The sequence below is a fragment of the Myotis daubentonii genome, chromosome 1 (assembly GCF_963259705.1).
Source record: "Myotis daubentonii chromosome 1, mMyoDau2.1, whole genome shotgun sequence".
In the NCBI taxonomy this organism is placed as follows: domain Eukaryota; kingdom Metazoa; phylum Chordata; class Mammalia; order Chiroptera; family Vespertilionidae; genus Myotis; species Myotis daubentonii.
In genome coordinates, this window is record NC_081840.1 from 110,303,170 (window position 1) to 110,328,252 (window position 25,083).

At 45.2% G+C, this 25,083-nt stretch overlaps 1 protein-coding gene across 6 annotated transcripts in view; it reads right to left on the reverse strand.

Annotated features, from left to right (window-relative positions):
• The window catches only part of CD276 (CD276 molecule), a 61,029-nt gene that overhangs the window by 9,524 nt on the left and 26,422 nt on the right, over positions 1–25,083 (reverse strand). For 3 of the 6 annotated variants that reach the window (XM_059657557.1, XM_059657567.1, XM_059657577.1), the window contains exons 2-3: positions 13,026–13,146; positions 48–386 (exon numbers count right to left, since the gene is read on the reverse strand). In XM_059657557.1, the coding sequence (XP_059513540.1) occupies positions 48–386; positions 13,026–13,092 (406 nt within the window). In that variant the 5' untranslated portion in view covers positions 13,093–13,146. Of the gene's footprint in view, positions 1–47; positions 387–13,025; positions 13,147–13,516; positions 13,613–25,083 lie in introns of those variants that run through there. The other 3 variants (XM_059657584.1, XM_059657593.1, XM_059657547.1) reach the window with 2 other exon arrangements.

Genomic DNA, 25,083 nt, shown 5'->3' on the forward strand with positions numbered 1-25,083 from the left:
AGTGAGAGGGGTGACTCAGGGGGAGGGCATCCCCTTCTGGTGCTCACCTGCCACCTGCAGGCTGACCGCAGCGCTGCCAAAGTCTCGGATGCTCACGAAGCAGGTGAAGCTGCCCTCATCAGCCACACGAACACTCTGAAGCCTCAGGGACGCGTTGCCCTGAGCCAGTAGGTCAGGGAAGAGCATGGTGCGGTTGGCATAGGCGCTGCCCTGGTCCTGGCCCTGCGTGAAGCTGTGCACCAGCTGTTTGGTGTCTGTCAGCTGCCAGATGAGATTGAGCTGCTCCAGGCTGAAGCCGGGCTCCGGTGAGAAGGAGCAGCGCAGTGTAGCATCGGTACCCAGCAGGGCCACCACGGGGTCTTCGGGGACCTGAACCTCTACCGCGCCTGAAGGCGAGGTTGGAGGAGCAGGGTAGTGAGTAGGAGTAGCAACACTCCATGCTACCACCCTGCAGCCTCCCACACCTCCTCCCCAATCAACCCCAGGCCCCGTTCCACTTTCCCATTTTCTCCCCACACCCAAAAGCAGATCGAGCAGCAGGACTCCCAGACATAGAGTCTTCCTCATCTTCTGACAGAAATCATAGCAGGTTGGCCTTGGTCTGACAAGGTCCATTCTGGGGGCCAGACTTGGGCTGCCTCTGGCCCTAGCAAACCTCTCCTCCCAGCTGGGCCTCATTTCCCTCCCCTTTCCTTCATCCCTGCTGAGAGCTGAACGCTTCCCCATCCTTCCAGAAGTCTCCAGGGCCCTGAGTCAGGAGATCTAGAGAGCAGAGAAGCCTGTTACCATCGCCCTCACCCCTTAGCACTACTCACCCTGCTTTTTTCTTTTCTTAAATAAACATGATTAGTGGGGACCTGGATCTCCAAGGCGGGGCCTGGGGGCAGAGTCGGTGGGGCAGGGTGGTCAGGTGGGTGGAGACACGCTGGGCCTCTCTAGTCCCCTTCTCCTTCAGGGTTAATCCCAAGCCCCATCCACCTGTTCTCTGAGGCCTGAGACCTAAAGTTTACTGGCTGCAATCCTCATTCAATCAACACAAATACAGTAAGCACCTACTATTTGCCAAGTGTAAGAGTTAGGAATGTAAGAGAATGGGACCAAAGTCACACCTATACAGAGCTGACATTTTAATAGAAGAGAGGAACACACTAGCACACAAATCCTTATTAGCATGTGATTAGGAATAGGAAGGAAGAAAACATGTCAATGAATTAGAAAGTACAGTGGTAGCTTTTCAAACAACTGGCAGGTACTTAACAGCTATCTATTCTGGTTTCATTTTCCCATGAGTATATCTATAATAATAAAAGTGTAATATGCTAATTAGACCAGACAGCCAAACGACCTTCTGGATGTCATTCCGGACGTCCTTCTGGATGAAGCCACAGTGGTTGGGGCCAAGGTAGAGGCAGTTAGGGGCGATCAGGCAGGCAGGCAGAGTGATTAGGGGCTATCAGGCAGGCAGGCGAGCAGTTAGGGACATCGGGCAGGCAGGCAGAGTGGTTAGGGGCGATGAGGCAGGCAGGCAGAGTGGTTAGAGGTGATCAGGCAGGTGAGCGGTTAGGAGCCAGTGGTCCCAGATTGCGAGAGAGATGTCCCAGATTGTGAGAGGGTGCAGGTCGGGCTGAGAGACCCCCACTCCCTGCATGAATTTCGTGCACCAGGCCTCTAGTATTATCTTTATAAATTAGAAAGGGGAGTCTAAAAAAGTATGCACTGTAGTGTTATTAGTGGTTTTCTCTGGATGAGAAAGGATCACAGTGTTTTTTTCTTTTCTTAAATAAACATGATTAGCTTGCACAGAAAGAAAAAAGTGCCCATACTTTTAAATATGGTAGTGAGGCACATTCTTAGAGTTATTAAGCTGAGATTTAAAGGAAATGAAAAACAGCCTGACACACCGGAGCCCCACTAAAGCAATCCTGTTCTGTAGGGTAAACCCCTGCATAACAGTTCTTCCACTGTACTCATAGCCAGTCCTTAGCCATTCAGCATAAATGTCAATCCCTCCCACAGACATGCCAATAGCAATCAGGGCTCAACTACAGAGAAGGGCACACACAATCCACACAATGGACACACCTGGAGCACCTGGCTCAGGTGACCACAGAGAATGTGCCACTGGGCCCCACAGGACACCTACTACAAAGACCACTCTACCAAGACCAGAAGGCATAGCAGCTCTACCTAATAAATAGAAACCAACACAGGGAGCCGTCCAAAATAAGGATACAAAGAAACAATCCCAAATGAAATAACAGACCAAAACTCTAGAAAAAGAACTAAACACAATGGAGACAAGCAATCTACCAGATGCAGAATTCAAAACACTGGTTATAAGGATGGTCAATGATCTCAGTAATGACTTCAACAACGAAATAAGAGACATAAAAATGAAGATAGAAAACATAAAGCAGTTAGAAATGAAGAATACACTAACTGAAATGAAGAATATATTAAAGGGAAGCAACAGTAGAGTAGAAGAAGCAGAGAATCAAATCAGCAATTTGGAGGATAAAGTAGCAGAAAACACCCAATCAGAATAGCAAAAAGAAAAAAAGAATTTAAAAAATTAGGATAGTTTAAGGGACCTCTGGGACAACATCAAATGTATCAACATCCACAGCAGTGAGGTCCCAGAAGGAAAAGAGAGGAAGCAATGAGAGAAAAAATTCCCTAACTGGAGAAGGAAATAGACATACAAGACTAGGAAGCACAGAGAGTCCCAAATAAGATAAACCCAAATAGGCCGACACCAAAGCCCATCATAATTAAAATCCCAAAGGTTAAAGACAAAGAGAAAATCTTAAGAGCAGCAAGAAAAAAACAGAGAGTTACTTACAAGGGAGCTTCCATAAGTCTGTCAGCTGATTTCTCAACAGAAATTTTGCAGGCCTGAAGGAATTGGCTCAAAATATTCAAAGTGATGAAAAACAAGAACCTAAAACTAAGATTACTCTACCCAGCAAAGCTATCACTTAGAATCAAAGGATAAAGAGCTTCCCAGACAAGAAAAGCTAACAGAGTTCATCACCACCAAACCAATATTACATGAAATATTAAAGGGCCTTCATGAAGAAAAAAAGATCAAAAGTATGAATGATAAGCCCTAGCCAGTTTTTCTCAGTAGTTAGAGCATCAGCCTGAGGACTGAAGGTCACAGATTCAATTCCAGTCAAGGGCATGTACCTTGGTTGCAGACTCCATCCCCAGTCCCCATCAGGGTGAGTGCAGGAGGCAACCAATTGATGTGTCTCTCTCACATTGATGTTTCTCTTTGTTTTTCTCCTCCTCCCTTCCACTCTCTCTAAAAAATCAATGGAAAAAATATCCTTAGGAGAAGATTAACAACAAAAAGCATGAATAATAATATGGCAATAACTACATATCTATCAACAATTACTTTAAATATAAATGTATTAAATGCTTCAATGGTAAGACATAGGGTGGCTGAATAGATAAGAAAACAAGACCCTCTCAAATCAGGAGCTTCACAGACAAAAACGGTCTACTGGAGTTTATTACAACCAAACCAGCAATGCAAGAAATGCTAAAGGGTCTGCTGTAAATAGAAAAAACAGGAAACAAAGAAGGAATGCAGCGGTAAAGAACAAAAATGGCGACTAACAAGTTTCTATCAATAATAACTTTAAATGTAAATGGATTAAAATCCCCAGTCAAAAGGCATAGGGTAAATGAGTGGATAAGAAAACATGACCCATATATCTGCTGTCTACAGGAAACCCACCTCAGAAAAAAAGACGCACACAGACTGATGGTGAAGGGATGGAAAAAGGTTTTTCAGGCCAATGGAAGTGAAAAAAAAAGCCGGGGTAGCAATACTTATATCTGACAAATTAGATCTCAAAGTGAAGGACATAAAAAGAGATCAAGAAGGCCACTTCATAATACTAAAGGGAGCAGTCCAACAAGAAGAAATAACTCTGGTAAATATATATGCACCCAATATAGGAGCACCCAAATACGTAAGAAATCTTCTGGAGGAGATCAAGGGAGAGATTGACAGCAATACAATCATAGTAGGGGACCTTAACACCCCATTATCTCCACTAGACAAATCCTCTAAACAGAAACTCAGCAAAGAAACATCAATCCTAAATGACTCACTAGATCAGATGGAATTAATTGACATCTTCAGAACATTTCACCCCAAAGCGACAGAATATACATTCTCCTCAAGTGCACATTTGTCATCTTCAAAGATAGACCATATATTGGGTCACAGACAAAGTCTCTTGAAATTCAAGAAAATTGAAATCATACCAAGCATCTTCTCAGACCACAAAGGCATAAAACTGGAAATCAACTACAACAAAAACAATCCCAAAAAATCAAACACATGGAGACTAAATAGCATGCTATTAAACAATGAATGGGTTACCAATGAGATCAAAGAAGAAATAAAAAACATCATGGCAACAAATGACAATGAAAACACAACAATCCAAAACCTATGGGACACAGCAAAAGCAGTCTTGAGAGGGAAGTTCATAGCTCTACAAGCCTACTGCAAGAAACAAGAAACAATGAGAATAAATGACCTAACTCTACAACTCGAAGAGTTAGAAAGAGAGCAACAAAAAAGGCCCACTGTAAGCAGAAGGAAGGAAATAACAAAGATCAGAGCGGAGATAAATGACATAGAGACCAAAAAAACAATACAAAAGATCAACAAAACCAAGAGCTGGTTCTTTGAAAGGATAAACAAGATTGATACACCTCTAGCCAGGCTCACCAAGAAACAAAGAGAGAGGACCCAAATAAACAAAATCAGAAATGAAAGAGGAGAAATAACAACAGACCCCATAGAAATACAAAGGATTGTTAGAAAATACTATGAACAACTCTACTCCAACACACTAGACAACCTGGAGGAAATGGACATATTCCTAGATAAATACAACCTTCCAAAACTTAACCAGGAAGAATCTAAAAATCTCAATAGGCCAATAACTATGGAGGAAATCGAAGCAGTAATCAAAAAGCTTCCAGCAAACAAAAGCCCGGGGCCAGATGGCTTCACAGGGGAGTTTTACCAAACATTCAAGGAAGAACTAAAACCTATCCTCCTCAGACTATGTCAAAAGATCCAAGAGGAAGGAACACTTCCCAGCTCATTCTATGAAGCCAACATCACCCTAATCCCAAAACCAGATAAAGACAATACAATGAAAGAGAATTATAGGCCAATATCCCTCATGAACATAGATGCCAAAATCCTCAACAAAATCCTAGCAAATCGGATTCAGCAGTACATCAAAAAGATCATACACCATGACCAAGTAGGATTTATCCCAGGGATGCAAGGATGGTGCAATATCCGCAAATCAATAAACGTGATACATCACATAAACAAATTGAGAGAAAAAAACCACATAGTCATATCAATTGATGCGGAAAAAGCATTTGACAAAATCCAACACCCCTTCTTGATAAAAACTCTCAGCAAGATAGGAATTGAGGGATCATACCTCAACATAATAAAAGCCATATATGACAAACCCACAGCCAACATCATAATCAATGGGCAAAAACTAAAACCATTCCCCCTAAAAACAGGAACAAGACAGGGATGCCCCCTCTCACCACTCCTGTTCAACATAGTACTGGAAGTACTAGCCGTTGCGATCAGACACAAAGAAGAAATAAAAGGCATCCAGATTGGAAACGAAGAAGTAAAACTGTCCTTATTTGCAGATGACATGATACTGTACATACAGAACCCTAAAGACTCCATCAAAAAATTATTAGACTTAATAAATGAATTCGGCAATGTAGCAGGATACAAAATTAATGCTAAGAAATCCATGGCATTTCTTTACACCAATAGTGAACTTACAGAAAGTGAAACTACAGAAGCAATCCCATTTACCATTGCACCAAAAAAATTAAAATACCTAGGAATAAACTTAACTAAGGAGGTAAAAGACTTATATACTGAAAACTACAGGACACTGAGAAAAGAGATAGAGGAAGACATAAACAGATGGAAGAATATACCGTGTTCATGGATTGGTAGAATCAACATCATCAAAATGTCCATACTACCCAAAGCAATTTATAGATTCAATGCAATCCCCATTAAATTACCAACGGCATTTTTCACAAATCTAGAACGAACGTTCCAAAAATTCATCTGGAATAAAAAAAAGACCCCGAATAGCTGCAGCAATCCTGAGAAAGAACAAAGTAGGTGGGATCTCAATACCAGATATCAAACTGTATTACAAAGCCACTGTTCTTAAAACAGCTTGGTACTGGCACAAGAACAGACATATAGATCAATGGAATAGAACAGAGACCCCAGAAATCGACCCAAACCACTATGCCCAATTAATATTCGACAAAGGAGGCAAGAGCATACAATGGAGTCAAGACAGTCTTTTCAATAAATGGTGTTGGGAAAATTGGACAGATACATGCAAAAGGATGAAACTAGACCACCAACTCACACCATACACAAAAATAAACTCAAAATGGATAAAAGACTTAAACGTAAGACGGGAAACCATAAAAATACTAGAGGAATCCACAGGCAGCGAAATCGCAAACATATGCCGAAGAAATTTCTTCTCTGATAATGCTCCTAGGGCAATGGAAACTAAAGAGAAAATAAACAAATGGGACTACATCAAAATAAAAAGCTTTTGCACAGCAAAGGAAACCATCAACAAAACAACAAGAAGACCCACTACATGGGAGAACATATTTGCCAATGATACCACCGATAAGGGTTTAATTTCCAACATTTACAGGGATCTCATGAAACTTAACAAAAGGAAGATAAACAATCCAATAAAAAAATGGGCAACGGACCTAGATAGACACTTTTCGAAAGAGGACATACAGAAGGCCGAAAGACATATGAAAACATGCTCAAAGTCACTAATTATACGAGAGATGCAAATCAAAACGACAATGCGTTATCATCTCACACCTGTCAGAATGGCTATCATCAACAAATCAACAAACAACAAGTATTGGAGAGGATGTGGAGAAAAAGGAACCCTTCTGCACTGCTGGTGGGAATGCCGACTGGTGCAGCCACTGTGGAGAACAGTATGGAGCTACCTCAGAAGACTAAAAATGGAACTCCCATTTGACCCAGTGATCCCACTACTAGGAATATATCCCAAGAAACCAGAAAAGCCAATCAGAAAGGATATACGCACCCCTATGTTCATAGCAGCACAATTCACCATAGCTAAGATTTGGAAACAACCTAGGTGCCCATCAGCAGATGAGTGGATTAAAAAACTGTGGTACATATACACAATGGAATACTATGCTGCGGCAAAAAAAAAGGAACTCTTGCCTTTTGCAACAGCATGGATGGAGCTGGAGAGCATTATGCTAAGTGAAATAAGCCAGTCAGAGAAAAATAAATACCACATGATCTCACTCATTTGTGGATTACAGAGAACAACATAGACTGATGAAAAGGAACAGACCCAAAGACTGAGAAACAGCGATCAGGCTATCAATCCCCAGAAGGAAAGTAGGGGAGGGGTGGGGTAAGGGGAAGAGATCAACCGAAGGACTTGTATACATGTATATAAGCCAAACCAATGGACATGGACAACAGGGGGATGGGAACATGAGTTTGTGTGGGGGGGGAGGTTGGGGGTTAATGGGGGGATGAGGACACATTTGTAATACCTTAACTAATAATAATAATTAAAAAAAAAAGAAAGAAAACAAGACCCTCGTCCTGGCTGGTGAGCTCAGTGGTTAGAGCATTGGCCCATGTCCCAAAGGGTTGCAGATTCGATCCCCATTCCTGGTCACGGCACATGTCTCTCTCACATCAATGTTTTTTTTTTTCTCTCTCTCCCTCTCCCTCCCTCCATCCTACCCTCTCTAAAATTCAATGGGAAAAATATCCTCAGGTGAGGATTAACACAAAAAAAAAGAAAGAAAAGAAAAAAAGACCCTTATATATGCTGCCTACAAGAAACTTACGTCAGATCAAAAGACACACACACACACTGAAAGAAGAGATGGAATAAGATATTTCATGAAAATGGAATTGAAATAAAAAAGCTGGGGTAGCAATACTTATACCAGACAAAATAGACATTAAAACAAAGGCTATAACAAAAGACAAAGAAGGACCCAGCAATTCCACTTTTGGATATTTATCCGAAGAGATTGAAAACACTAATTCAAAAAGACATATGCACCCCTATGTTCATTGCAGCATTATTAGCAACTAGGGGCCCAGTGCACAAATTAGTGCACCTTGAAAGGAACTGTGGCCCTTGAGGCTGCAGTGGGCATAGGGGCGGGTCTTGGCCCGTCCTCTGCGCCCTCACCCGGCCCCTCCCATGGTGGATCCCAGTCCCCTGTCTGCCAGCAGCCCCGCTCCCGCCGCTGCCACTCCCACACGCTGAGGACGCAGAGCAATTGGGGCCAGCATCAGCAGTGGGTGCAAGCAGGGCCGGCGCTGTCAGTGTGTGTAAGTGGCGGCTGCTGCCCGGATCGGGGGAGCAGGGGGAGGTGGAGAACCCCTCAGGGGCAATCAGGGCCTGCAGCCACCACTCGCACCTGCTGATGGTGCCCAGCGATTGGGACTGGTGCTGGGCGCCAGCTGCGGGTGTGAGCGGGGCCATCGCCGGCATCAGGTGCAAGCAGCGGCTGCCGGCCCCGATTGCCCCTCAGGAGCAGGGGGAGGTGAAGAAGCCCTGAGGGGCGATCAGGGCCGGCAGCCACCACTTGCACCCGCTGATGACGTCCAGTGATCGGGGCCAGTGCCAGCAGCGGGTGCGAACAGCAGCTCCAACGCTGGCAGCAGGTGTGAGCAGGGCCAGTGCCGGTAGCAGGTGTGAGCACCAGGCAGGACCATGGAGTGTGGGAGCAAAGGATTTTCAATAACCACCAGAGGCTCGCCCCGATAACAGCAACTGGTGCCCCACCTTGGTCTGATGCCTCTGCTCACCTGCTCCACCATCCTGCTGCGGCCGATACCCACCATATTCCACACTCTGCTGCCTGCTGCTGTCACTCACCATGTTCTGCATGTGCTCCCTGGTGGTAAGCACACGTCATAACGACCAGTTGTTCAGTTGTTCTGTCGTTTGGTCTATTTGAATACTAGCCTTTTATTATATGGGATAGTTAAGATATGGAAGCAACCTAAGTGTCCATTAATAGATGAATGTATAAAGAAGTGGTACATACATACAATGAACTATGACTCAGCCATAAAAATGAATGAAATCTTAACATTTGTGACAACATGGATGGACCTAGAAAGTATTATTCTAAGTGAAATAACTCAGAGGAAGACAAATACCACATGATTTCACTTACATGTGGAATCTAAAAAACAAAATCAACGAACATGCAAAACACAGACTCATAGATAGAAACAGACATTTTGATAGTTGCAGATGGTAGGGGGTTTGGAAGGCTGGGTGTGAAAGAGGAAGAGATAAAGAAGTACAAATTAGTAATCACAAAATAGTCACGGGGATGTAAAATACATAATAGGGAATACAGCCAATAATAGTGTAATAAATTTATGGTGTTGGAAGTGTACTAGATTTATGGGGGTGATCACCTTATAAGTTATATTAATGTCTAATCACTATGTTGTACACCTGAAACTATTATGATATTGTATATCAACTGTAATTGAAAAATTAAAAATTACTCTAAAAAATAAAATTTAAAAAAATGATAAAGAGCCTGACATACAAAGAGCCACATAGAGGCAATAGCAGGTGCGAAGGCCCTGAGTCAAGGTCCAGGTTACTATGTGATAATATCAGGAAGCTGTCGGTGTGGCCACAGCATTTGGATAGGAGAGCTTTGTGGGCCTGAAAGGAATTTAGGGAAGTATAACTGTCATTATTTGCAGATGACACATTACTGTATATAGAGAACCTTAAAGATCCCACACACAAAAACTACTAAAACTGAAAAATAAATTCTGCAAAGTAGCAGGATACAAAATATCCAGAAATCAGTTGCATTTTTGTACACCAATAATGAACTATCAGAAAGAGAAACTAAGAAAACAATTTCATTCAAAATTACTTCAAAAAGAATAAAATACCTAGGAATAAATTTAACCAAGGATGTAAAAGACCTGTACTCAAAAAATTATAACACACTGAAGAACAAAATTGAAGAAGACACAAATACCAGTAAGTGGAAGCATATACCATGTTCATGGATAGGAAGAATTAACATCATTAAAAAGTCCATACAACCCAAGCAATCTACAGATTCAATGCAATTCCTATCAAGATACCAATGGCATATTTCACAGAACTAAAACAAATATTCCAAAAACTTATATGGAACCACAAAAGACCTCAAATTGCCACAGCAATCTTGAGAAAAAAAAGAACAAAGTTAGAGCAATCTCACTACCTGATATCAAACTATACAAGACCAAAGTAATCAAAACAGTATGGTATTGGCATATTGATCAATGGAACAGAATAGAGAACCCAAAAATAAACCCATGCCTTTAGTCAATTAATATTTTACAAAAGAGGCAAAAACATACAGTGGGGTAATGATAGTCAATTCAATAAATGGTGTTGGGAATATTGGACAGATGTGTGCAAAAAATGACCACTTTCTGACACTATAACAAGAATAAACTCTAAATGCATTAAAAACGTAAATGTTAGGCTCCAAACCATAAATATCCTAGAAGAAAACATAGGCAGTAAAATCTCAGTCATTTCTTATAACAATATTTTTTCTGATATATCTCTTCGGGCAAGGGAAACAAAAGAAACACTAAACAAATGGGACTACATCAAACTAAAAAGTTTGTGCACAGCAAAAGAAACCATCAAAATAAAAAGACAACCCACTGAATGGAGAACATATTTGTCCATACATCCGATAAGGGCTTAATATCCAAAATTTAGAAGGAACTTATACTAATAAAACTCAACCCCCCCCCCAAAAAAAGAAAAAATCTAATTAAGAATGGGCAAAGGACCTGAATAGACACTTCTCTAAAGAAAACATACAAATGACTAATGGATATATGAAAGCATGCTCAATAATACTAATCATCAGAGAAGTGCAAATTAAAAGCATAATGAGATATCATCTCTGCACCTGTCATGTGGAGAAAAGGGAATGTAGCCCTAACCGGTTTGGCTCAGTGGATAGACCATCAGCCTGCAGACTCAAGGGTCCCAGGTTCGATTCCAGTTAAGGGCATGTACCTTGGTTGCGAGCACATCCCCAGTGAGGGGTGTGCAAGAGGCAGCTGATCGATGTTTCTCTCTCATCGATGTTTCTAACTATCCCTCTCCCTTCCTCTCTGAAAAAAATCAATAAAATATATTTTAAAAAGAAAAGAAAAGAAAAGGGAATGTAGATTGGCGCAGCCACTGTGGAAAGCAGTATGGAGTTTCCTCAAAAACTTAAAAATGGGGGGGTAGGGGAGGCCAGGGGAATGTCAAGGGCGGGGGGAAAAAAAGGAGACATATGTAATACTCTTTGTAATACTTTAAGCAATAAAAAAAAATAAAAAATAAAAAAAACAACTTAAAAATGGACCCAGTGATTCCACTTCTGGAAATATATCCAAAGAAACCCAAAACACTAATTCGAAAGAATATATGCACCCCTGTGTTCATTGCAGCATTATTTACAATAGCCAAGATTTGGAAGCAGCCCAAGTGCCCATCAATAGATGAGTAGATAAAAAAGCTGTGGTACATTTACACAATGGAATGCTACTCAGTTGAAGAAATAAGGAAATCTTGCCTTTTTCGATAGCATGGATGGACCTGGAGAGTATTATGCTAAGTGAAATAAGCCAATCAGAGAAAGTTAAGTACCATATAATTTCACTTACATGTGGAATCTAATGAGCAAAATAAACTTAAAAAGTGGAGACAGACTCATGAATACAGAGAACATACTGACAGCTATCTGAGGGGAGGGAGTTGGAGACTGGGTGAGAAGGGTGAAAGGATTAAGGAAAGAAAAAAAGAGAAAGGCTCACAGACAGAGAACAATAAGGTGATTGCCAGAGGGAAGGGGGTTGAGGAGAGGTAGAAGAAGGGAAAGGGAATAAATGGTGATGGAAGGAGACTTGACTTGGGGTGGTAAACACACAATACAGTATACAGATGATGTATTGTAGAATTGTATACCTGAAACCTGTATAATTTTATTAACCAATGTCACCCCAATAAATTCAATTTAAAGATATATAAAGAAATAAAATAGTATGGTAATGGAAAATAAGAACATTTTATGGAAAGAAGGAGGTATCATAATCGGTGCGCTGAGATCTCTCCCGGCAACCCCAGGTGCTCCAGGCCAGCTCTGCTACTGGAGACCAACTGCACCAGGGTGCCCTTCTTAGAGGCATTTGAGGAACGAAAGCAGCAGTGGGCAGAGATGTCTCTTTGTGACCACTAGATGGTGCCAGACACTAAGCTTTGTCTTCGTCCACGGTGGGAGAAGGTGGTCCCTCAGAGCAGAGGTACTGAGTAGGATTTGAAATATAAGGTGAGAATATCGTTATGAAAGTAGTTGCCACTGTTGAATACCAACTCTGTGCCAAACAACACTGTGGGAATATTTGCATCATTTATTCAACATAGTGGATGAGCATCTATTATGTGGCTGGCACCAATCCTCTTCTTAGAGCAGAGAAAGCAAACATACAATATGTCAAGTGGAGATAAATGCCAGAAGCATGAAGTAAGGTCAGGGATGGGGAGGGATGTGCTGTTTTATACAAGGTAGCCAGGAAAGCCTTGCTGAGGAGGTGACATTTGACTTATTAGTGCTCACAATGCCATTTTATAGAAGGGGAAATGGAGGCTGAGAAATGTAAAATAAGTTGCCTACTGGATCCTGGAGGTGGAAATGAGCATGGACAGGGGACAGGGGAGATTGGGAAGAGGTTCAATAACCCCTCCCCATCCCTGCTAGACAGAGAGGCTCCACAAAACCCATGGTGGGAGTGGGAGCCCCTCCCCCACCTCCAGCCCTAAAACCACACCCCTCACCTGTGAGGAAGAACCACAGCACTCCTAGGGTAGTGGCCACACGCACACCTGTGCCAGGGCTGCCCATCTTCTTCTGAGGCAACTGACAGCTGGGCTCTCGGTGGCGGAAGGCTTCCCCTGCCTGTGAGGAAGAGGAATTGAAGCCTTTGTCTCAAAAGGTCCTCCCCGGGCATACTCACCCCATCTCCCTGGACCAGCCTGGGGCAAGGTTGCAACTGCCAGCTGAGAGGTCCTTCCTCCCACACACCCACAAGGCTCTCTGCTGAGGGGATTTTCGAGAGCTGCTGGCAGGCACTGAGTCACCGGGGAGGCTAAACCAGGAGAGGTGGCTGTGACCCACCCTTCCAGAACAAAGATGCAAATATAAGGAAGAGGAGGCAAGTCGAGGCAAGGTCAGCCTGCTCAGGGCAAGGATGTGCTCAGATCAGCATGGGGAGAGGAGCTGAGGTCGGAGCCAGACTTAGACATAGACTAAGAGGTCTGGCCTTTACCTTGAAGGCAGCTGGGAGCCACCAAAGATTCTGGAATTGAGGAAAGGATATGGTCCTACTTTGCTTCATAACGATTACTCTGCAGGCATCTGCAGGACAGAAGAGACAAAGTAGATCTGGGTGAAAGAGACAGAACTGGAGGATGTGGGGACAGAGAAAGGGAGCAGTGAGGGGCCCACGGTTTTGTGTCCCGTGACGGGTGGGGTACTCACTGAGACAGAGGCGGGTTCAGTGCAGGGCATGTGATGTTAGCATGGTTTGTGCAGAAACTTCCAGGAGCAAGTTCTAGGAGGCAGCTGGGTGTACGAGTGAGGGGCCCAGAGAGAGGGAACATTTGCTAGCTTCCTAGGCATAGACTGAGTGACCAAGACAATCAGAAGCGGAAGAGGCTGACCTCTTGGGGCTGACCCCCAAGACTGGAGGCAGGACTGAGTGAGAGGTAGGTCTGTGGCCTCAGTAGGGACCCCAGACCTCCCTGGGTTCAGCCCTGCTCCCAATCTTGGCTGTGCCCAAGGTGTCTGACTTGGGCAGGCTGCTCGAACCTTGTCTCTGTGTCCCACGCTGCTGCCTGATTGCTCCTGCCAAGCCACATAGCCAGTGTAGGCTATCCAACATGATTGCCAAGCCTATAAACAATTCACGTTCTCATAGCCCCCAGGGGAAACAGGCTGACCTGCTTGATCCCATTTTGTAAAAGAAAAAATTAAAGCCCAGGTAAGTGATTGACGTATTAATATGATGTAATTTGACAGTTAGAACAGCTGAGAAGTATTTGGGTTCCCAACCACAACTTTCTGCCCTTCCACGGAGCAAACCTCTACATTAGCATCAGCTCCAGTCACAGGCAGCTGGTTTCAACCCTTCTAATCCCAGCCAAGAACCCCCCCCCACCCCCACATACCCAGAAGCAGGGCTAAGGGAGTCGCTCAGGCTGACCGGGTGCATCCTGCCAGCCCCCTTCCCAGCTGTCCGCAGTGGGGAAGCCCTGAGCAACCGCTTCCTTCCCAGAGGCTTCCGGTCCAAACCTGGTGGCTCAAAGCCACCTGCTGGTCAGCAGTCTCTCCTCACCCTCCCTCACCCCGCATTCATAAAGGCATCCTTGGCAAGCACCACATCCTGCCTACAAGGGCCACCATGGCCCTCAGAAAAAGCCAGCGCGCAGCACCGGGACTAAGGATGAAGAAGCTTCCAGATTCCGAGTCTCCCTTCCTCACTTTCACCCCCAGACAAACCGAGGCCTGTCTGTTCTTCCTGGGCCCTTCCCTCACCCTCTCCCCGCTGCTCTTGCCTACAGTCTCCTACCCTGACTCTATGGCAACCCTCCTTACTGTCCCTGCTATCTCCACTCTGCCCCCAGCGATAACCCCACTCTCTACAGTGCTTCCTCTTAGGGCAACACACGAACCTGCTCATGTCCTTCTCCGCTCAAGAGTCCCCCATGGCTCATCATTTACTATCAAAGTTAACCCACATCCCCTGCCCAACGTTCAAGACCTTTCTTAATGACTGCCACCTCTGTATAGCAAGTTAATTTCTGCCACTAGGGTTTTACTCCCCAGCGTGTCGTGGAAATGCTGCCACCTCTGTGAATGTGGGGGATCCGGGAGCACCTGTCTCCGGACCAGGCCTATCAGGACTCCCCAAGGACCCAGCTGTCCTTCCCTCCAGTGGAAGAATGAGGGGATCCCAGGGGCTTGTTCCCCTTGATTCCTTTCCTAGACTCTGGACCCAGGAAAACTCCAAATTTTGTGGCTAACCCTGGGAAGAAGCCTGAGAGCCCAGAACTGAGGAGACCAGAGAATTCTGCAGCCCCCAGTGGCTCTACCACAGCAGCTGCGCCCCCCCCCCTCACCCCCCAAGAGCAGAGGGCAGAAAGGAAAAACAAACCTAGAAGCCTGCCCGGGAACAGAAAGCCAATCACCACGTTCTGACAGAGGAGCAGCCCTGCCCAGTACTTATTAGTAGAGCCCCTCTCCAGACCAAGGGCCTCCGGCTGCTTTCATTTGTAGGGCCCGGCCCACCTTCTCTAAAAGGGGAATTCTCACCCCCCAGGTGAGACCTGCCCTGCGATATAGGCCACCCCTCCCCCACCCCCACCCCCCTCCAGTGAGTCACCGGCCAGCCATTCTCCCTCCTCCTGCTCCTCCCTTCCCCTCCCAGTCCTGGCTGAATGTGGGAACTCCAAGCTCTGCCAGGAAAGACCAGAGTGCCTGGGCTTTCTGAAAGAAGCAGGAGTTAGGGCCCAGGCCACCTTTAGCCTGAGAGTACAGCAGGCACATCCAACTCCCTACGTGGAGCCACAGGGAAGCTCCTGAGAAATGGCCCAAGATGTGACCCCCATAAAACCAAAACCAAAAACAACAAGGGCTGAGACTGGGTTCTATATCAAGATGCCCTGGGCTTGGGAGTGCCCAAGAGGGGCCCCTTACCCCAACCAATGCTACTAGCAGCTGCCCTTGTTCTCCAGCCTCCTCCCAACCCTTGCAGGGGGTGCTTGGGCAGCACGTCCCACAAAGAAGTGAAGAAGGGTCAAGCAATATATCCAGTGTCAAATCTATGCGAACCGGCATGGTACAGATACACTGCTTCTAAAAATAGCAGTTAAGCCAAGGCAAGCTGCACACCTAGACTGCCCAGTGCTTCAGCGAGTCTTTTCTTTTTTTTTCTTAAGCCAATTTGAACTAAGTTTCTATTACCTGCCATTGAAGGAGTCCTTGGATATACACTCATTCATGTATTCCATAATGCATTTAACTATTAGGCAGGTGCTAGGGCAGAGAGATGACTAAAATCAAGGAGCCTGCATTCCAATAGGGAATCACTGCAGTTCACTGTACTAAAGATGCAGTGAGGGTCACCTGGAGGCACCTCAGAGACATGATAATCCTGAGTCCTGAAAAATGATTAGTACTCCCCCAATAGACAGACTGGGAAATGTGGCTCCTCCCCAGCCTGAGTCCTCCTGGCACTGTCTGTCTGCCTCTCAGCTGAACTCTTTGAGGAGGTAGAAAGTTTGAGGTTCTAGTCCTAGTTCTGACACTTTACTGGGCAGTCTTCACAGCTCAATGTTCTCTGAGCTCAATGTTCCCATCCATAAATGAAGAGCTTTGCTGGATGCTATTAGCACTTCATTAGTGTGTTTAGCCTTTGTGTACTCGTTAAGGTTAGCCAATTAGGTGCCATGCAGGTCACATTGAAATGTACAAAATCACTATGACAGAAATGACAAGTTTTCCTCTTACACCTAATCTTTTCTTCTTCTGTAGAATTTTTAGTTAGGCACATGGCCGATCAGCTAAAGACTACATATACCAGCCTGCCTTGCAGCTAGCTGTGGTCATATGACCGTTTTCTAGCTAATAGGATGTGAGAGCCACTGATGTGTACAACTTCTGGGTCATGCCCTTAAAGAGAAGGCATATAGCCTCTCATTTCTCTTCCCCCTTCCCACTGGCTGGAACACAGATGTGGGGCCATGCTGCCAAAGGCAGCTCCCTAGGGATTGCAGAGCAGCAAGACAGAAGGCTCCTGCAGGGCTTAGTATCAGCCCTGGACTACCCCAACTGTCACATGGGTGAGAAATAAGCATCTATTCTAGCATAAGTCACTGTTGTTTTAGGTCTTTCTTACAGCACCTGAAGTAACTAATTCAGGGAGCCATCCCTCCTTTACTTTCCTTCCTTCTCTCTCCACTCTGCTTACCCCATGAAAATTGCCACTGCTCAGAGCAGCAAAAGAAGCCACATATAATATAGGTATTTCAAAATAAGAACTGGACACTATCTCATTAGAGTCACGTTGGTGCCTGGCCCAAATTTGAATTTCAAAGGTAGACATGATGGGCTTGTTTGTATGGGAGGGAAGGGCTAAAAGAGCAATGTGTACTGAAGGCTTGAACAAATAGGCAAGTGGCACACATAATAAGATAGGGATACCTGGAAAGGAAGCATGTATAGGGGGAAGAACAGTTCCTAGTAGTCTTGAGCTATGGATCATCCATGCCAAAATGTCTGATGGACTCCTGAACACAGAGAGCTGGAGCTCAGAACAGACAGGGACAAGGAAGCCATCCATGCATTGGTGGTCACAAAGCCAAAGTTGGAGTCAATGATTAAAAAAGACAACAGTGTACCGAGCTGCCAGCCCCTTTCTCGCACCTCTGTACCTCCGCACTCCCACACCTCTGGGTTAAGACAAAATAAATATAACTAAAATGGAGGTTATATGATAAAGCTTTTTCAGTGATAGTTATATGCCTAAACATAGTTTTCCAAAGTCTTTGATAACTTAAAATTTTTGGAGTTTTCTGGGTTGAATAGTAAAAAATTATTAAATATCTAGGTATTTTGAAATAACAGTGTTGGGTCTGATCAAATAATTAAATCGATACCCTTCCTCTGGGAACTGACCTTTAGGCCACTTCACAATGGACATTCCCTTTCACTTAGATCACATTCCATTTCGCTAAGACCATTATCCTTCCCCTCTGGACCGTCCTAGGATGCAGAACCACCCATTGAATTCTCCACCCAGAAAAAGTCCTCCTAGACTCCTTTAAAATCTCTGACTCCCTGTCTTTGGATTCTGGCGCCATTTGGGGGCTCAGCCCATCTGGTATCGAGATGACCTAATACATTTCTAATCCCTTACTACTTTGGCCTTGTGTGTTCCTCCTTCAGTGACCCTAAAATTTGGCGCTGAAGCCTGGGAGGGTTCCACAGGGAAGGGGAGCCATCGTCCTGGCTTCAGTCACCCCATGTTTGCTACTCGGAAAGCAGTAGGCAGTAGCAGCTCGTCCTGGGCTTACCTCCAAATCCTACTTGGGTGACTCAATTGCCGGCCTCGATTAGACCTCCCCTCCCTCCCTTATGGACCCTCCCAGACCAGCCAAGGAGGACGCTAGATCGGGAATCTCTCCTTTTCCATTGCTGACCCTCCATCCCACACCGGCCAATCTTCTCTAGGTGAGTAACCTCCCACAATTTCCCTCATCTCGAGTTTTGACCACTCACTCTCACTGACTTCTCGAAAGTCTCTCATCTCAAAAGTCCTAGTGCTAGGCCAGAAGGCTCCTCAGCCATTCAGCTTTAGGTCCTTCTGGATTGAGGATGCCCAGTCTGGAGGGTCACCGCCTCGATTCTCGTGGTGATTTGTTTAGCAGCAGGGACGCCTCTCCTAAGTAGTCACCTTTGGATTTGTGGTCTGTCACTCACCCTTCCTCTCTCATGGGCCACGCTACACTCCCTCTGCACACTCACAGGGGAGATCACACCCAAGCACTGCATTTTCTTTTGTAACACTTTTTGGTCACAAAATAAACTAGATGGTAAGTCTCAATGGCCTGAAAATGGCACTTTCAATTTTAACACATTATGTAATTTAGCTAATTTCTGTTACCACAAGGGAAATGGTCAGAAATTCCCTACCTCCAGTCCTATTTACCCTACAGTCTCAACTCTCTCTGTGTCAGTTCTGCTCTACCCATCAGATTCTACTCCTTCACACAAAACATCGTACCCCTAACACTTCTGATTCTGAATCTACTTTTGACCCAGCAGACAACCAATCTCCACTCACTTATGCGTCCCCTCCCTGATCTGCAGTAGATTCCCATAACCCAGACCCTCCTAATCAGCAACCATCTTCTCCCCCGGCCCCTGAGAGCCCAAATACCGAGAATGCAAGCTCCAAAACAGTCTTTTCCCACCTAACACTCACTCTTGGGCCACCCAAAGACTGCCTTCCTCAACAGTCTACCCCTTCTATTCCTGAGCCCATTCTACCCGAGGGAGGTAGCAGGAACTGAGGGGATAATCTGAGTCCATGTCCCATTTTCTACGTCCGACCTCACACAGATTGCGAGGCATCTCGGGTCTTTTTCCATAGACCCCACCACCTTTACTAAGGAATTTGAATACCTGACCCAGTCCTATGACCTGATCTGGCATGGCATCTGTGTCATCCTGTCCTCCTCTCTCACCCTAGAGGAGAAGGAGCACATTTGGCTAGCAGCTCAGGACCATGCTGATGCCCTCCATAGACAAGATTCTGTGGCCAATCTGGTTGACACTAGCACAGTCCCTCAAACTAACCCAAGGTAGGATTTGTCAGGTTAATTCTCCAGGCACCAGCTCCATAGCCATATTGCTGGACTCAAAAAGGCTACCCATAAGACAGTCAACTATGACAAACTTAATAAAATCACTCAGGGCCCTGATAAAAACCCAGCTCTCTTCCTCTTGCCTCATGGAAGCCTTATAGAAACTTACCACCTTAAACCACACCTCCCCAGAGGGAACCCTTCTTCTGAACATCCATTTTATATCCCAATCAGCCCCAACAGACGCCACAAACTTCAAAAAATAGACACAGGTCCACAAAACCCTCAAAAAGACCTCGTTAACCTGGCCTTTAAGGTCTTTAATAATAGAGATGAGGAGAACCAAGTCCAAAAACAAAAATGAGATCAGGCCAAGGCTGAGGCCCAGAGGAGGCCTTCCAGCTCCTAGCTACCGCTCTCACGAACCCCAAATGCAGTGCTGGTCCTCCAACCAAGGGTAAGTCAGGGGGTAAGCCTCCTCCAGGCCCATGCTTCAAATGCAACAAGGAAGGACACTGGACCAAGTCCTGCCCAAACCCAAGGTTCGGAAGGGAAGGCCACTGGAAATCAGACTAGTCTGGCGCCTCCAGGTCAGACCTCAGCCAATCCAGCAAGCATCTTACTAGACACCCCCTTTATCCACTCTTTTCTTATTCTACCTCAATGCCTGACCATGCATCCCCTCATAATGCTCAGTTGTCCTGAACCACAGCCACCTACCTCAGTTTCACTCTCACCCCACAAAGTCCAGCCATTACCTTAGAATGTAAACACGTTATCTCCTCCATGACATTCCCCTCCTCTTAACAAGAAATACTTTCCTTTCTCAGGCTTGCTGGGTACTTTTGCCTCTGGGTTCCCAACTTTAGTCTTCTTGCAAAGCTCCTCTATGGCAGGGCAAAGGGATCCCTCACTGAACCTTTAGATCAGCGGTTCTCAACCTGTGGGTCGCAACACCTTTGGGGGTCGAACGACCCTTTCACAGGGGTCGCCTAAGACCATCGGAAAACACATATATAATTACATATTGTTTTTGTGATTAATCATTATGCTTTAATTATGTTCAATTTGTAACAATGAAATTGGGGGTCACCACAACATGAGGAACTGTATGTATTAAAGGGTCGCGGCATTAGGAAGGTTGAGAACCACTGCTTTAGATCCCAAGGCCAGCATTTTATCCCTTTAATGCTCTGAAAACTGCTCTCACCTCAGCGCCTTCTCACCTCCACCTTTCCAAAAAACAGTTTCTTTACTGCAAAACTGAAAATGCTTACTTAACAGTCCTGCCACTATCAGAGTTGAACTCATTATCACCAAAACCTTAACATGTTATCTCTATGGGAAAATGTGGCAGTTTTAAATCCAAGGGGCTGGAGGCCTGGGAACAGGCTGTGGACCTGCTCCCTCTTCCCCCTGCCTTTTATCCAGCCCCATATGCCTACACATACTTTTCAAAGTCATTGGTCATTTAAAGGCTTTGGAGCATAGCTGGGTTAAATGATAAACATCTAAATATTTTAAAATAACATGAAATACTGACACATTGATTGCTAGACAAGTTTTAAATTTGCCTGCTCTTAGCTTTTATTACAGATGGTCTCTTGTACTTTGTTGAAGGTATATTTTCTTGAAAGTAAGAATGTGTTTCATAAATGTAAATGCTGGTTGTTTACTTTTGGGCTAACGCTGGTTATTTGTGAATCAGTAGAAAGGTTTGTGAAAATTGTAGAAAAGTTTGTCCAGTGAGTCAGGACCTGATCACCCCTGCTGTCCGAAGGGACCCCTTCTCTCCTAGTAAGCTAAAGCAGCCCCAGCCAGGCTCTCTCCTGTCTAGATCAGAGTCTAGATTTTCTTTATTTCCACCATTCATTCACAGTCCTGACACTATCATTGGAAACCTCAACAGGTCTTCCTGCTTGGAATTTAGGAACCTCTCTCCCCTTTTCTAGCCTTCTTAAGAGTCATACACTGCAAAGGACACTGAGTCAGGAATGATCCGTAACACAGGGAGATAACAAAGCAGGCCAGGAGGCCAAGGCAGCAGCTCAGAGGAAGCCTCCATCTCCCCAACTCTTAGCTATACCCCATCTAACACCCAAACACACTCCAGAGGAACTTCAGTCCCTATTAGCTCTTGGGGCCACTCAGGAAGATCCATGGTTAAAATTTCAGGGAAAATATATCCTTCCCCAGGGACAGGCCCATGATATCTTACAGGCCATGTCCTAGCCTAGCCCCCCTACTGCAAGATATCACCAAAACCTGTTCTACGTGTTGCTCCGTATCTCCCCAAGGACAGGTTAGATTAGACCTCCTTCTTTTCCCCACTCATCAGGCTAGGGACCAAATCCCTGGACAAGACTGGCAAATTGACTTCAATCAAATATCTCTTAACCCTCATAGATGCCTTCTCAGGCTGGGTAGAAGCCATTCCCCACTATGTCCGACCCACCTCATTACAATCAGATAATGGACCTGCTTTCATATCTCAAATGACTCAACAGGTCTCCTCCACTCTGAATATCCAGTGGAACTTACACCCCTACCAGCCCCAATCTTCAGGCAAGGTAGAAAAGGCGAATTCCTTAATTAAGTCTCACCTAACTAAATTAACTCTCAAAACTAAAGAACCTTGGAGTACTCTCTACCTCTAGCCCTTATGTGCATCAGGGCAACCCCCTGTGCACCCTCCTTTCTTGGTCCCTTTGAACTCATGTATGGAAGACCCTTCTTATTAGGAAACTTCCCTTCCACAGAGACCCCTCTAGAAGATTATGTCTCTTAAATCTCATCCAACAATTACTGAGAAAACATGATGATCGACTTTTTACGGGAGACTCCCCGCCCCCCCCACCCCCCCCACCCCATTCCTCTACAGTCAGGGGACCAGGTCCTCCTAAAGGAAATCCATTCGTCAAACAATTTACATGGCAAGGCCCTTATCATGTACTCCTAACTACCCCAATTGTGCTAAACTATTGGGCACACCCCATGGTTCCACCTTTCCAGATTAAAACCCGTCCCCGGAACACCACCATCACATGAGCTGGAGTCCCCTAAGTATCACAGCCACCAGATCAGGCCCACCAGACTCCACCTCACCCGCATCCCAGAAGAAGAGGACGAATCAGTGAGCAACCCTGCACGTGCCCCCTGTGCACTGACCCCAATAACCCTGACCTCCCTGCAAGCCCACCTTCTCTCCCAATGCAAACCCTCCAGGTCCTAGCTACTGCCCCCTCTCCCTTTGCATCAGGACTCTCACCTTTCTATGGGACTCCCTTCTACAAGGGGACTTCAATTACCCATGGGGCAAGATTTCCTTCTTTCTAGATCCAGAACATACCCTTTCCTCGTCTGGGGACGATCCCAACCCTGGAAGTGAGGATTAGCTCTCCTTCCCATCCTATCCCAACCCTCCTCTCCTACACCCATAAGGAACTTTCTCACCTCCACTCATCTAGAACGAACGCTTAATCTTACCCATTCCCTCCTAAACCAGACCAATCCAACCTTTGCCAGGAATTGCTGGCTCTGCCTTTTCCTCTCCTCTTCAGTGTGTACCACCATCCCTATACCAATCAAAAGACGGGATCAGGCAAAAATCACTCTAGCTTATAAAAAGGAAAAGGGAACTATATTTCTCGAAAAGGCAGACACCCTTCTAGGTAATTATCCTACAGCCCAGGCAAATGAAGCCTCCCTTCTTTTCCACACTTATACAGTGAGGCCTTGACTTACGAGTGTCCCGACTAACGAGTTTTTCGAGATACGAGCCGTCGCTGCTTTGAGTTGCGAGCTAAAATTCGGGTTACAAGTTAGCTTCAGATACCCCACCACTAGTTGGCGCAACGAACGTCACAGTGAACGCCACAACATCAGCCCAGCATCACGTGTCTCACTCGTTCACTTTAAGATTTGACATACGAGTAATTTGAGTTACGAGCTCCGTCACGGAACGAATTAAACTCGTAAGTCAAGGCCCCACTGTATTCAATCTCTTGCTAAGGCAGCTCCTTCCTCCATCCCACTCATAGGTCCTATCACTGTACACACCCCACTAATTGCCTAAGACCCTTTATGCTTTACAAGGTCACAGGGCAATACAACAATAGGCCATCTCCCATCATCAGCTTGCAACACCACAGTCAATCTAGAACTACTGAACAGCCATTGGTCCCAATGGGTTGACTACCAGGTCTCCCCAGAAGCCAATGGTTATTTCCTACAGCCGGTCCATTTTACTTCTTATCCAACCATCCAGGCCCAAGGCTTCAACTGCTCCTTTCCTTCCCATTCTCTCTTCCCTTGGATAACAGCCCATTCTAGCATTCGTACCCACTGTCACTGCAATAGGATCTCAAGCACTCATCTGTTATCCCTTATCGGTAGCACTATGGTGACTACCCTCTGGTTTTGAAGTGTGGAACTGGGAAAGGGAACCTCATACCCTTTGGTCCATCTCTTCTCCCTGCACCTTTCAGCTCATCTCCATGATAAGGGATTTTTCTTCTTCTGTGGGAAAATCACCTACATTTGCTCCAACCACTGGACAGGAACTTGTACTTTCATCTATCTCTCACCCAATGTAGATGTAGCCCCCAATAATCAGTCGTTACCAGTCCCTGTAACCCATCATATATGACACAAAAGGGCAGTCCAGATAATCCCTCTCCTCATAACACTCTGAATCACAGCAGGTGTTGGGACTGGCATAGGGGGCTTAACTACTGCTCAATCATATTTTAAAATCCTGCCTCAGGACCTACAAAAAAGCTCTGGATGCCTAACAAGGGGCAAAACTGGGAAAACAAGAACCTCACCCCCGGGGTAACCTATCCTCCTTTTTCATATCACTAGTCAGGCAACTTAGGTCCCTGATCTTTTCTTCCCTAAAGGTAACATCTAGGCCTCAGTTGTCTTTCAGTTCCAGGCCCAGAAAAGCAGCAAAACCAGACAAGTGATGTTGTGGCAGCGTCAGGACCAGATTTTACCTCCCAAGTCACTCAACAGGTCTGCTTTCAAGCCTTCACCAACCAGTCTCTTAGGGAAATCATGCTAAAACCCCTCACTCCAAACAGGAGGAATCTATACAGTGTTCCAGCTGACTACAATCAAAGTCATCCCCCTATGATCTCGACATCCTCCCTCAGCAAGAAGTAACTACGGAAGATATGACTTTGTCCCTATTCCATAAAACAAAAAGGCTAGAATATTAGGTCTGGTCAAATAATTGAATCAATACTCCCTCCCCTGGGAACTGACCTTGAAGCCACTTCACAATAGACATTCCCTTTCACCTAGACCACATTCCATTTCCCTAAGACCACATTACACTTACTAAGACCATTATCCTTCCCCTCTGGGCCTTCCTAGGATCCAGACCTGCCCAGAGAATTCTCCGCGGGAAAAAAGCCCTCCTAGAGTCCTTTAAAATCTCTGACTCCCCAATTTTGGGTGCTGG